The 12,493-nt window shown below is 43.7% G+C and overlaps 2 protein-coding genes across 5 annotated transcripts in view; one reads left to right on the top strand and one right to left on the bottom strand.

Annotated features, from left to right (window-relative positions):
- Positions 1-3,460, bottom strand: part of SUGCT (succinyl-CoA:glutarate-CoA transferase) — a 315,428-nt gene extending 311,968 nt beyond the window's left edge. For 3 of the 4 annotated variants that reach the window (XM_056483689.1, XM_056483691.1, XM_056483690.1), the window contains exon 1: positions 3,202-3,453. In XM_056483689.1, coding sequence (XP_056339664.1) covers positions 3,202-3,349 — 148 coding nt within the window. In that variant the 5' untranslated portion in view covers positions 3,350-3,453. Of the gene's footprint in view, positions 1-3,201 lie in introns of all 4 variants that reach the window. The other variant, XM_056483688.1, reaches the window with a different exon arrangement.
- A 1,583-nt stretch (positions 3,461-5,043) lies between these two features.
- MPLKIP (M-phase specific PLK1 interacting protein) lies at positions 5,044-12,283 on the top strand. The gene is made up of 2 exons (XM_056485183.1): positions 5,044-5,922; positions 10,806-12,283. Exons 1-2 carry the CDS (start codon positions 5,401-5,403, stop codon positions 11,007-11,009), a joined length of 726 nt encoding a protein of 241 aa, XP_056341158.1. The 5' UTR covers positions 5,044-5,400; the 3' UTR covers positions 11,010-12,283.
- Positions 12,284-12,493: the final 210 nt, after the last annotated feature.

Genomic DNA, 12,493 nt, shown 5'->3' with positions numbered 1-12,493 from the left:
ATTCATCCAAAGCCTGCAGGGCAGTGTGGTGCATCTCCCATATCATATCCCATATCATGCAGCAGTGCATGCCTGTATCACCTGCTCCACACTCACTCCATTAGACCTGAACCACCCTTCAGTCACCTTCAAAACTCTCCTTCCTACATATGGGAAGAAGGAGATTTATATTAAGAGAGAGAGAAAAAAAAAAAAAAAAAAAAAAAAAAAAAAGCTACTGAGAAGCAGCAATGGAAATTCAAGGCTTCTGCTAAAAAGTTTTCATTAACTGAGCTGCTTTCAACACTTGCATCCCATTCTCCACCTTTAAGAACTTTTCCTCCATTATTACCACTTATTCCAGGGAGATTTCCATTTAATATGTTTTGTGCTTTAATGCAACATATGAGCAGCATGTTGAAAACACACACATCTAGGAATGGTCACGTGTTTTGCACTTTCAAAGCCTTTAAGAAAATCTCAGGCTGCTACCTCTCTTCAGAGCTCCACACCTCCATGAGTGCCAGACATTGGAAGACAGTTGTGGCAGGTAAACACCACAGACCCTCCAGTATAACTTCGGGTTATCAAGCTGGGTGCACAATTTCAAAATTGTGCTCCACAAAAACACTACTCTTTTTCCCAAAAAATATGTAAAAAGATTTACTGAAGCTCTCCAAAATTTAAAAATATTTAAATTCAATTTTAAAAAGTCCACCTTCCTCTATTATTTTCACACCTTTTAGAGCTGCATTTTAATAGCTCACCTATTCTCATCCTGAGCCAATATTCAGGGCTACTCAGAGATATACTACCAGAACAATAGCAACTTTTCAGAGCCAACAGGTTCTCCACCTGCAACCAAGTTGCAGGAATCCATAAAGAAATTTCTCAAAAAAGCCTGTAAAAGGTTAAGATTAGGCTGTAAATATGTATTTATGCATAACTAAAACTGATGGACCCTTACTAATCATCACATCACTCACATTATGGCATCATCTAACTCCATTCAGGGCTTAGGGCTCTTCCATAACTGCAGTAGAATAGGAGAGCACAAGTGTTGCTCTGAAGACAAACCGTGATCTATTTCTTTTAATGCCAGTAAATAACAGATATCCATGATGGGGAAGAAATGCAAGAAAGAAGAGAGATCAAAAGTTGCTTTTGAAAATTGAGGAACAGACCTGTTAGTCTCTTCAGAACAGAAGAACACAGATGTTCAGAGATATATATATATATATATACGAGCTAGATTATATATGCAGCATGACACTAATTTGCTGAAATAACTGCAGTAGAAAGCCTTTTAACATCAGCAGTTCTGATACATGAATCCTGAATAAGGGAGTGCTATCTATTGTAGGAACAAAAAGAAACGAAACCACATAATAAACAAAGACAAGAGATCAGAACTGATCAGCATTAACTAGAAACATCCCCTGGGTTTTTTACTTCCAGCACTAGCGTCCTAAGCAGGCACATACCCTAAGTCAGACTTTGTTAGAATTCTGACTCAACAGTCTAAATTTTCTAAAATACAAACTCGCATTTTCTCTTGTATTTTTGCTTTTATTTATACCAGTAACTTGATGAATGAATGAAAACCACTCTCCCAGCTCTAACTATATCCTCTGTTTAAACTCTTGAATCCTGTGATGTTTGAATTTATTGTGAATTGGAGTGACATATGTATCTTTCATAAATAACTTTGATTAAGAATAAATAGACTGCTCACTCTCAATGACTTGTACTCTTTAGTTAAACTCAATAGGTTGTCCCAAAGTTGGCCTGGTCCAACAATATGAATAAGCAACCAACAGAGAGATCATTCCATAGAACAGAAATTAATTCTTCTGTCATATAACAGAAAGATTTCCTCTATACTTGTGACAGAAGAGGGCACCTAGAAAAGAGCCAATTAATTTCTTCAACAATGCAAATTAACAGATCCCATTCCAATTACTTTCAATTCCAGAAGACATGACTCCTCAAGTCTATTGTGTCTACTTCGACTGCACAATTGGTATTTTTTCACTTTATCCGTGCAATAAGTTATAATCAAGTCCATCACTACTGCAGACTAATTCACAGTCAGTGGGTACACTCCAGTACAGCACACACTTGGCATGTCCATAGTGGGAGGCACAACTGCAAACTTTCACTGATTCTAGTGCCACCAACGCTGTTGTTAGTTTTTCTATGTTATTTAATAACAGAGAAACTTGAATCCAGAGGACCATCACTTTGTTGCAGCTTGGTTTACTCACTTTCATTTCAAAGCACAACTGCAGGCAGCGAGACTTTGGTGTCCCTACAGACAGGCCGGGCCTGGAGCAGCACGGCATGCCGATAGCCGGGGCTGCCGGGGAGCCGACGCGCTCCGTGTCACCGGCGGCGCTGCTGCGGGGCAAAGTCCGAGCCCCCGAGGCTGCCAGGGGCTGCGCTGCCCACAGCACGGCCGCGCTGGGACCCCTCGGGAACCCCCTCAGGGACCTCTTGAGGAACCTTCTCAGGGACTTCCTCAGGGACCCCCTGAGGAACCCCCTCAGGGACCTCCTCAGGAACTTCCTCAAGGACCCCCTCAGGCACCTCCTCAGAAACCTCCTCAGGGACCCCATCAGGAACCTCCTCAGGGACCTCCTCAAGGATCCCCTGAGGAACCCCCTCAGGAACCTCCTCAGAAACCTCCTCAGGAACCCCCTCAAGAACCTCCTCAGGGACCCCCTAAGGAACCCCCTCAAGGACCCCCTCAGGAACCTCCTCAGGAAACTCCTCAGGAACCCCCTCAGGGACCCCCTCAGGACTCCCTCAGGAACCTCCTCAGGGACCTCCTCAGGGACCCCCTCAGGAACACTCTCAGGAACCCCCTCAGGAACCCCCTCAGGGACCCCCTCAGGACTCCCTCAGGAACCTCCTCAGGGACCTCCTCAGGGACCCCCTCAGGGAACCCCTCAGGCACCTCCTCAGGAACCTCCTCAGGGACCCCCTCAGGAATCCCCTCAGGGACCCCCTCAGGAACCTCCTCAGGGACCCCCTCAGGAACCCCTTCAGGGTCCTCCTCAGGGACCCCCTCCGAGGAGCCTCCCGTAGGTGTTCTACACGGCTCCGACCCCCGCCCCAGCGGCACCAGCTCACAGCCCGGCGGGATGACACGGACAGAGGGGCCCGACGCGGAGGGAGAGGAGAGGAGGAGGAGGAGGAGGGCGCGGCACGGCTCGGTACCTGCCGGGGGAGCGGCTCCGCTCCGCGCCCCGCCGCCGCTGCCGGGGGAAGGGGAGGCAGAGGCAGCGCTCAGGGCTCTGCCGCCGGCTGAGCTCCTCCAGAGCCCTCCGCAGCACCCGCTCCTTCTGCCCAGCCCGGCGCGCAGCATCCCGCCGCTCCAGACAGCTCCGAGCGCTCGGCGCAGGCGCCGCCGCCACCGCCCCCTTCCCGTCCCGTGCCGTGCCGTTCCCAGGACAGCCTGGGATCTCCCTGGTCGAGGGGCGGCCCCGAGCCCAGGGCCAGCGCCGGTCCCGGCTGGTGGCCGCGCTCCCCGCCCGCCTCTCCTGTCCTATGAAACGCTCCTGCCTGGACTACATAAAGCAGGGAGGCGTCCTGCAGATGTTTGCGGCGGGAATTCCGCTTTTCGATGGCTGGAAATTTGTAGCTCGGTTCGGTTTACAGACCGTGATATACAACATTGCCAAGGCGGAATGAAAGCAAAAACCGTCCCCTCTCACCCCAAAGGGTTTTTCCTCGCTTACCAAGGCAGGCAGCCCCTGGATGCCAGTACATCCATCCGCTCGGCGGCGCGAGGGAGATCCTGCACCTCAGTTCGCCTCACTGGAGGTGCAATGTTGCTTACACTGTAATCTTCAGTGGGGTGCAGTTTTGGAAGGGTTAGCTTGAACTGACCTTTGAGCAACTCTTCCCTGAACGAAGTACCCTCAGACTATTTTTAGTCTTTGTTAGGACAGAGCAGAAGGCTTGTTACAGGAACACCATGGTGCCTTCTTGCCTCCCTAATAGGATAAAAAAGCCTGCACAGAGGTTTGGCATTGATTTATACGAAATATGTGAGGATAAGACTACTGCTGTGTCTCAAAAGCAGCCGAAATTTCTGACTGCTTGAAAACGAGAGTGACAAACAGCACAGGCTTAAGACAAGTCATATGTCACTGCCTAAACGCTGAGGGAGAGCATAGAGAAAATCTAAATGGTGGCTTTTTCATGCTGTGTGTAATCCAAAATATTACATGGATGCTTAAAGATTTGTCAATAAGAAGAAATTAATCAGCACAATTACCTCAGTATAACTCAAAATGTGCACAGTGATATGTATTTCCAATTAATGTGGGGTGAAAAGGCTTTAAATTAAACAGCACTCTTTTGGAATGAGACAGATTAGATAATTTGGTAATTTACATTGATAAACTGCCTTGTGTAGACGTGGCATTCTTTGTGTGCACAATAAAAACAATCTTCCAGAATAAAGGATTATAAAAAAATTTAAATGAGCAGGTTTAGTCTCTTTCCATTTTGAAATTTAAAAGATATTGCCTCATTTTTCACAGAGAGATTGTATAACATAGTGGGGAGGTGAGTTCCCTGTGAATATAAAGTTAGTGGTTGTTATTGAAAAAAAACAGACCAAAACCTGTTTAAAGCCAAAGAAAAGCAAGACTGGTATATAAAACATAGAAACTTTCTGGTTATTTTAATAGTTAACTCTTGTTCACTGCTGTTCTGAAAGCCCCTTTTTAATTTTCCTATGTTGCAACGTCCTAAAACCGAGCAGTGCTTTGTTGTACTGACAGAAAAAAAATAATAATAATAATAAAAACTTTACTATTTTTTACAGAGCTGTTGAGGATTTGCATTAATATATGCCTGAGAACAGAGCAGTAATGGTAATAAATAACTTGACTTTAAATTGACTTTGGCTAAATATGAAGTTCTCCTACAAAATAGGATTTTGCCACGAGGTTGTATGAGTAAGTCTGCCTGAGCTACCACTCACTCACTTAATTGCTGACAGTTCAAACTGATTTTGAGGAAAACCCTTTCCATTAAAGGGTTCTTTTAATGTCACTGTGTGTTTTTTCAGTCGGGGCTGCCGTAGCACGTAGCATTTGCAGGCTCAAACACTAAAGGACTGCAGAACAAAGGCACACATAAGCATATCTGAAGTGACACGAAACGTGAGGTAAACATTGCCTTTGCTTTACTAGAGTTAATTTCGCTGGTTTTTAGCAGCTGTAGAACCGCGGGCATTCGCTGACAGCTGCAGTGCGCCCCACCGCCTGAGTTACCAGGCATCTTCTGAGACTCCTGCTCCAGATTAGTCCCCTTCAGCTGACAGCGCTCAGAACCCTCGGGCTCGGCCCGCCAGGTCGCTGTGTGAGGCTGCCGGGGCTCTCTCCGCCCGCCGCTCCAGGCGGGATGGGGCGGACGGCGCCTGGCCCTGCCGCCGCGGAACGTTCGGAACCCGGAACCCGCCGCCCGCCCGCCGGGGGAGAGGCGGGGGAAGAGAAAGGAGCGGACGCGGCGCCGCCGCCATTGCCCAGGTTCCGCTCCCGCCGCCGCCGCCATTCCCGGCCTGTCGCGGCCATGTACCGGCCGGGATTCCGCGCACCGACACCCCCCTACGCGGGCGGAGGCTTCCGCAGCCCTCCCTCCGGCGGAGGGCCCCTGCCGCCCTCTCCGCGGGGCTACGGGAGCCCCCACCACACGCCGCCCTACGGCCAGCGGCCCGGGCCGTACGGCAGCGGCCTCTCGCCCCGAGGCCCCGCGTTCCACGGGCGCTTCGGGAGCCCCTCGCCGGGGGCGCAGACCCCGCGCCGGCCGCAGAGCGTCAGCCCCCGGTACCCCGCTCCGTTCGGCGGCGCGTCCCCGGCCGCAGCGCCTCTGCACCCGCCGCCGCAGCACAAGCGCTCGCCCGGCGGCTTCCAGAGGCACTTCCAGGTATGGGGCAGGGCGGACAGGGACACGGGGAGGGAGAGAGGGAGGGAGCTGCTGCTGCTGCTTCCGAGCGGGGCCCGTAGCCCGCTGGGGGAAGGCACGCCGAGGGCTGGTGCCAGCGCAGCATCCATCCGCCAACAGGATTTTCAGGGGAGAGCGAGGCTTGTACCGCACTGGGCAGCATCAGCTTTTCCCCCGCCCATTCCCCCGCTGTAGAGAGGACGGGCAGAGCACGGGCAGCCGTGAGATGAGGAAAGGGAAGAGGGCCTCAGGCCTGATGGGTTGTGAAGACATAAAAGACATTCTTTTTCATGTTCTGGCGTATGAAGGTTGAGGATCAAGCACTGGCCGAAACAAACACCTCTTTCTTCTGCACGTGCCACGCTCTGATCAGTTTTCTTTAAGGCAGTGGTGAAGCTCAGTGTGCTTTTACTTTGCCCTTGTTGCAGTCCATGGTGGGAGCTACCCTATCCACACCCTGCTCACAGTCGGAGTTTTCAGGAACACGGACAGGGAAAAGGAGTGCTCTGTTAAAGGGAATTAAGCTGAGGCTCCTTTGAGCAGAAATGAGAGCATCCGTTGTGATAATAGACTCTCATTTTAAAGTATTTGCTTTGCACCATAAGCTTCTGTTTGTGTAGTTTTCGTGAAAGCCATCAGCCCCAGGTTATGTGAGTTAAGCTTTTTTTCAGCTGTGTTAGTTGTCACATGTGACTGGTAGTGCACACAGGGATGACAGTTCTCAGGATGACAACTTTATGTATATGACTGGCTTTATGCAATGTTAGAGAAACCTTAGAAGTGTAACTAATGACACGTGCAGTGCAAAATGGTAATTTTTTAATGCACTTCTTGATACAAAGGGTTAAAGTATGGTAATGAAGTCACATCTTAATAGATTATTAAAATCTTAATGTGCCTGCACTGCATTGTCACGTGATTAGTAGTGACATTGAAGATTAGTATTTTGTTATTTTCTTATGATCCAGTTAACTCAGGAATCAAATAGTTGGCAGAAGGGGATCATTATAAAATTTATACATTTTCTTCAGCACAACAGCAGAGACTCTCCTGGTGTGGAAGCCAACAGATTGTATAACCTTAGTGCCTTTTGAGAAAGCCAGGCATGTGGCATTTCTGCTGCACATTATGGAGGGACAATTTATGTCATCAATGTCTGATTTCCTTTCAAAAGATCACTTTTTGTCTGTTCAATTAAATGCTTTTATCAAAGCCTGGCTTAGAATTAATTGAGGAGAAAAATGTGCAGGAATCCTTTTGTCTTCAATTTTAGTCAGAACTGTTTCATGTCAGGACTTGAGGACAGAAACTCTCCATAGGCTCCATTCTTGATGTAAGAAACCTGACATAAAGTCAGGTTACATTCTGAGGTAAGAAACATGACATAAAGAAGGCAAAAGTTTGAATCCAATCTCAGACTGTCACAACATGTTCCCTTCTCCCCTTTCCTTCTTTAGACTTGTGAGTAGTTTAGGAGCACTGGCCTGATGGCAGTTTTTTCAGAGACTCAAAGGATGTTGAATGTCTGTAGCTTTGCCCAGGACTGAAAAAATGTGTGAGTCTGCACGTTCACGTGCGTACACACGAGCTGTTCTGCCTGGGAGGGCAGTAGAGGCAATCACACAGGGAGTTAATCTCATAAACCATAAGTCCTCATCTGCTTTGGTGTGGAAAAGGATCTCTGCCCATGAGGCCATAAACAGATTCAGGTAGAAGGCCTTTCTGCATTTTCTAAGCCTCAAACTTTTCATGAGTCACATGCATTGTCTCCTCTGCAGATCTGTTAAGTGAACTCCAATGTCTTTGACATTTATGATGCTACAGTCTCTTTTGAGATGAAAGCCTTAAGTGGCCCTTTCAAATCGCATTGGAAAATCAAAAAGACAGTTTATGTTTACCTAATGTTTGGTTAATGTCATATCATTAGCATTCTGTGCTTGCAGACTTTCATTCATTGAAACAAACAGAAAACTTGAAGGAAAACATACTGAGCTTGTTTTTTTCTGAAATGGCCAACCCAGCCTTTATGTGGCCAGGAATTTACAGCACTTCCTGTTTTTTCCACAGAGGTGCTTCTGCTTTGTATTTTATGAAAGCATGTTTCTGGAAACAAGGGCCTGTAGTGACAGGACAAGGGAGAATGCCTTTAAACTGTAAGAGAGTAAGTTTACATTGGATATTAGGGAGAAGTTATTTATTGTGAGGGTGGTGAGGCACTGGAACAGGTTGTCCAGAGAAGCTGTGGATGCACCATCCCAGGCATTGTTCAAGGCCAGGCTGGATGAGGCTTTGAGCAGCCCAAACTAGTGTGAGGTGTTCGTGCCCTCGGGAGGAAGGTTGGAACTAGATGTGGTGTGGATCGAAAATTATTTCAGGAAGTAAAAGAAATGCCATCCTTTTGAAATGGTACAGTTGTGATTTTTGTGTTTTGTGCATATGCCACCAGCTGAAACTACATCAGGTGGAGCAAGCTGATGAGTGACTGTCCCCAGTTTCAAGGCAGTATTACTCCACTCAGTAACTTTTTAATGAATACCACTAAAAGATGTTGTTTTGTACTCTAAGGAGAGATTTTTTTTATCTGGAGAAAAACTACTGAGAATAGATTGACTGTTTTTTTTTAACCGAAGTTTGTTGAAAAAAGGCTGTTGGCATTAGTGACTCTAATAGAAAGGGTTTTTTTAAGCCATCTTTGGTACCAGATAGTGCCTTTTGCACTGAATGGTTTCACTTTTACAGGTAGGGCTGATTTCCTTTTCCACTGGCCTATAATGTGAATAATCACATTTTGATTTTCTTCCCTAAAAAAAAAAATCAGAGGGGAAAAAGCATATGATGACTAGTATTCTAAATTTAAATAATCTTCGTGCTTAAATTTAACATGCACTGAAGGCTGTCAGTCTTATATCACATAATAAAAAAAAATTCCTAGATTTCAAAAATACTAAAATGTCAGTGTAATGTCAGTGTTACTGATGGATCTGCATCATATTGTAGTGAAATTTAAGATTATTAAATAAATCCATACAAATGAGCATTACCATTGAATTATTTTGCTCCTTCACTCAGTACCTCAGATCATTATATTAGCTCATGTTTCTTCTGCCTTCTGCAGATTAAACACAGTAATAAATGAGCTCCACATTCAATCTGTTTTACAGTGTCAAAGTTAAAAGGTCTTCATTAAATGTGGTGGTTTAGAGATGGTGGAGTTTTGTGTTTATTTAGGACAGAATGCACTGGGTACTGCTATTTCACTACTAAATGTGAGTGTGTAACATAAATGTCACTGTTGCTATAGCATATCAGCTTGCTGTAGGAAACTCCATGCCCCTTAGAGAGATTTTTATATGCATTCTGAGGTGATTCACTGACCCTCGTGGGGTTTGATACTGTGTAGTAATTCACCACCTTTTAGGAATTCTTGTGTTTTGAGATCATCCTCTTAGCTATAGAACCTAGCTGCAAAGAATCATTGGAAACGAGTGCCCGATAAATAAGACTGGATTCAAAAAAGTGTTTAAAAAAAGACTGGATGTGGCACTTGGTGCCATGATCTAGTTGAGCTGTTAGGACATGAGTTGGACTCAATGATCTTGAAGGTCTCTTCCAGCCTGGTCATTCTGTGAATTCTGTAAGACATGGGTGTTCCCACGTTTGATCAGGTATCCATTATCATCAAATTTCAGGAGTTCTTGAAAAGTTCTTGCTGGAAACACATCAACGTGTTCCTGCCACAGCATGTTAGTAAAAACAGGTTCAAGCTGTTTGAATGAAATCTTCTGGCTAAATACTGAGTATTTCACTTTATGGCATAATTTCTCAGTTTTGCTCAGAAATTGTTTCATGTGGTCTATTTCCATAGATGCTGTTAGGGCTTACTAGTCAAATTCAAATACCACCACTGCTGATCCAAAAATTCAGGGGTGGCAGGGTTGTGGGGGAAAGCAGCCATTATTCAAGTGCTTTTACCCTGCTTTACAAAATCTGATAACCAGCCTCAAGGCATCCTGTTGCTCTAACCATACAGAATGCAATGAGCATGCTTGGAAATTACTGTACTATGCATTGCTTGACTTTGGTTAAAACAAATTAATTTAAATAAATACAGCTTTAGACAGAATTTCACCTTCTAGAGGAGTGAATCTGAGGAGAGCAATGGGTGATGCTAACAGGAGAAAATTATTATAGGAGTTCCTTCATGTCACAGCACTCTTCAAGCTGCAGACTTGTAGCAGCTTCACAAAAGCAATTGTTGTGATCCTTGGTCTTAAAAAAAAAAGTAAAATATTAAAAGCTCCCTGCAAAAGTCAATACCCACTAAATCACTGATTACCACTGAGACTGTATATAAAATAAAGTCATCGGTTCTCAAATTTCACAGAACACTGGTTTGGTTAAAAGGACTTTTTTTCCAATTAATTCTTTGTAGCTATTTGCGTTATACAATGCTGTGTTCAATCTGTAAGTACTTAATATTTGACTTCTGCTCTTGTTAATGTTGTAAACCCTTCCTCAGCCTCTAACTCCCTGTCTTGTTGTTCAGCTTTTGTTAGACATGTTGTTGACAGAAGATGAAAAATAGCATGAGCTGCTTTTCTGCAGCGATGTGCCAGAGTGATGTAAACAAGTATTTGGGAGAAGACCGTAGTGGAGCTTTTTTCTTATCCTGGTAAATCATCACTCATAAGTAAAATACATTAAAGTTAATATTTCCTGAGGAAGATGCAAGTGAGGTGTAATAGTTATGATTAAGAATCAGCTTCAGAGCTCTACTACAGTAGAAGGAAACACTTTTATTTTTTTTTTTATTAGTTTGAATTAGACTATTAAATGTTTCTTTACCTGATGGTTTTCTTCCAAAGGGATCACCCAGGACATCTACTCCATTTGGTACAGCGCATGGCAGAGGGAAAAGAGTGTCTAATGATGTGGAAAACTATTACAGACCTTCAATGCTTGAGGACCCATGGGCTGGCCTAGAGCCAGTTTCTGTTACAGACATAAACCAGCAATACAGCAGTGAGCAAACAACATTTACTGGTAAAAAAGGGAGGTATTTCAGCTAACACTTTTAAAGGCCAAATAACTCCATCTTGTCAGGAAAACTTTGGGACAGAATCTTTACACTTACACAAGATGAACAATAATCAAGACCTTAGATAATACTTTTATTTCATCACATGTCCACCCTTTTATCCTACCTTTTTTATTGCATTGGATATTTTTATGTATGGAAGGCAAAAGGAGTGGTAGGAAAACTTATATTTCTGGCTATGTGGAAGTGCCTGCCAGCTCTGAAGAACAAAGTGTTCTTTAATCACCAGCGACTGATTTGTGACTGTTAAAGCAAGTTTCCATATACTTACTTCTCCTATGCCAGATTGTTAGCCTTTTATTGTAAAGTCTCTTAGGGAGTGGTATTTTTTATGTTTCAGCATTTTTAGAATGAAATAACTTGGAAATAAAATAAAGTTTTGTAAATCCTTGTTTTGTAATGTATAAAGAATATTTTAGGAGCTTTGTTAAGGTGTACACGTTAACACAGTATTTCACAACACTGATGTTAGGTGACTTGTGTAAATATGCTTGTATGCTGTAGTTAACGTCTGCTTTTGTGCATAGTAATTTTTGTTAATTGCAGTGTAATGTGAAGTTGAAACATGACTTACAGCCATCTCAGGAAACGAATGTATTGGTTTTGGAAAGTTTAATTTGTTGAACAAACTCTTGAGTCAACCTTAATTCTGGAATTATTTGCTTTTGTGTTTAAAAAATATATATTTGGATCAATATTAGAAATTTCTAGATTATAGTAACAAGTTTGTTCAGTGACAATTTAAGTCTAAAGAACACTTAAAACATCAAGCTTAAATAAATGCAAATGCTCTTTCTGGGTGTTTACCTGCTAGAATAGTACAGAATGAATGACAGTCTTTGTTACACAGTTGACATTAGTACATGCATAGCATCTTTTTTTAATCTGTTTTATATTTTTCAATTATTTTTTATTTTTACTTACAGCAGGCATCATTGCCAGGAGAATTGTTTTGTGTGTGTACATGTTATATTTTTATACTGAAGAGGAAAGCAATTAATTGGGTTTTTTTAGAGCTTATCTTTACATGGAAGATCCATGCTTAAATCCAGGAGTGAATATCATACTCTAGAATAAAAAAGAAATAGTTCCAGCTGCAGGCATGCTCATAACTTGCCATGTTAAACCTGCAGTAGTTAGATAAATTTTTGTTGAACGTGCTACTATTCATTGATTTTGGATTTTAAGCCAAAGTAGAGTGTAAAAACCTTATTAAATAAAAGTGTTAGTTTAATTTTCAAAATACATGTGTTCTTTTAAGCTTCTTACATACTCAAAACATATTTTTGTAGTCCTGAGGCATGGTTAGTTAGCAAAGCACAGGAAATTCCATTAAATTGTTCTTAGTAACTTTTCTTTTGCTGTGGTAGAGTAGTCCTCAGTACTCTTTATCTGTTTCAGCATAAACAGTTTTAGGTTAATACCACCTTCAGGAGCAAATTCGAACTGTAAGGG

The sequence above is a fragment of the Oenanthe melanoleuca genome, chromosome 2 (assembly GCF_029582105.1).
Source record: "Oenanthe melanoleuca isolate GR-GAL-2019-014 chromosome 2, OMel1.0, whole genome shotgun sequence".
In the NCBI taxonomy this organism is placed as follows: domain Eukaryota; kingdom Metazoa; phylum Chordata; class Aves; order Passeriformes; family Muscicapidae; genus Oenanthe; species Oenanthe melanoleuca.
This window is presented reverse-complemented; position numbering and strand designations above follow the sequence as displayed.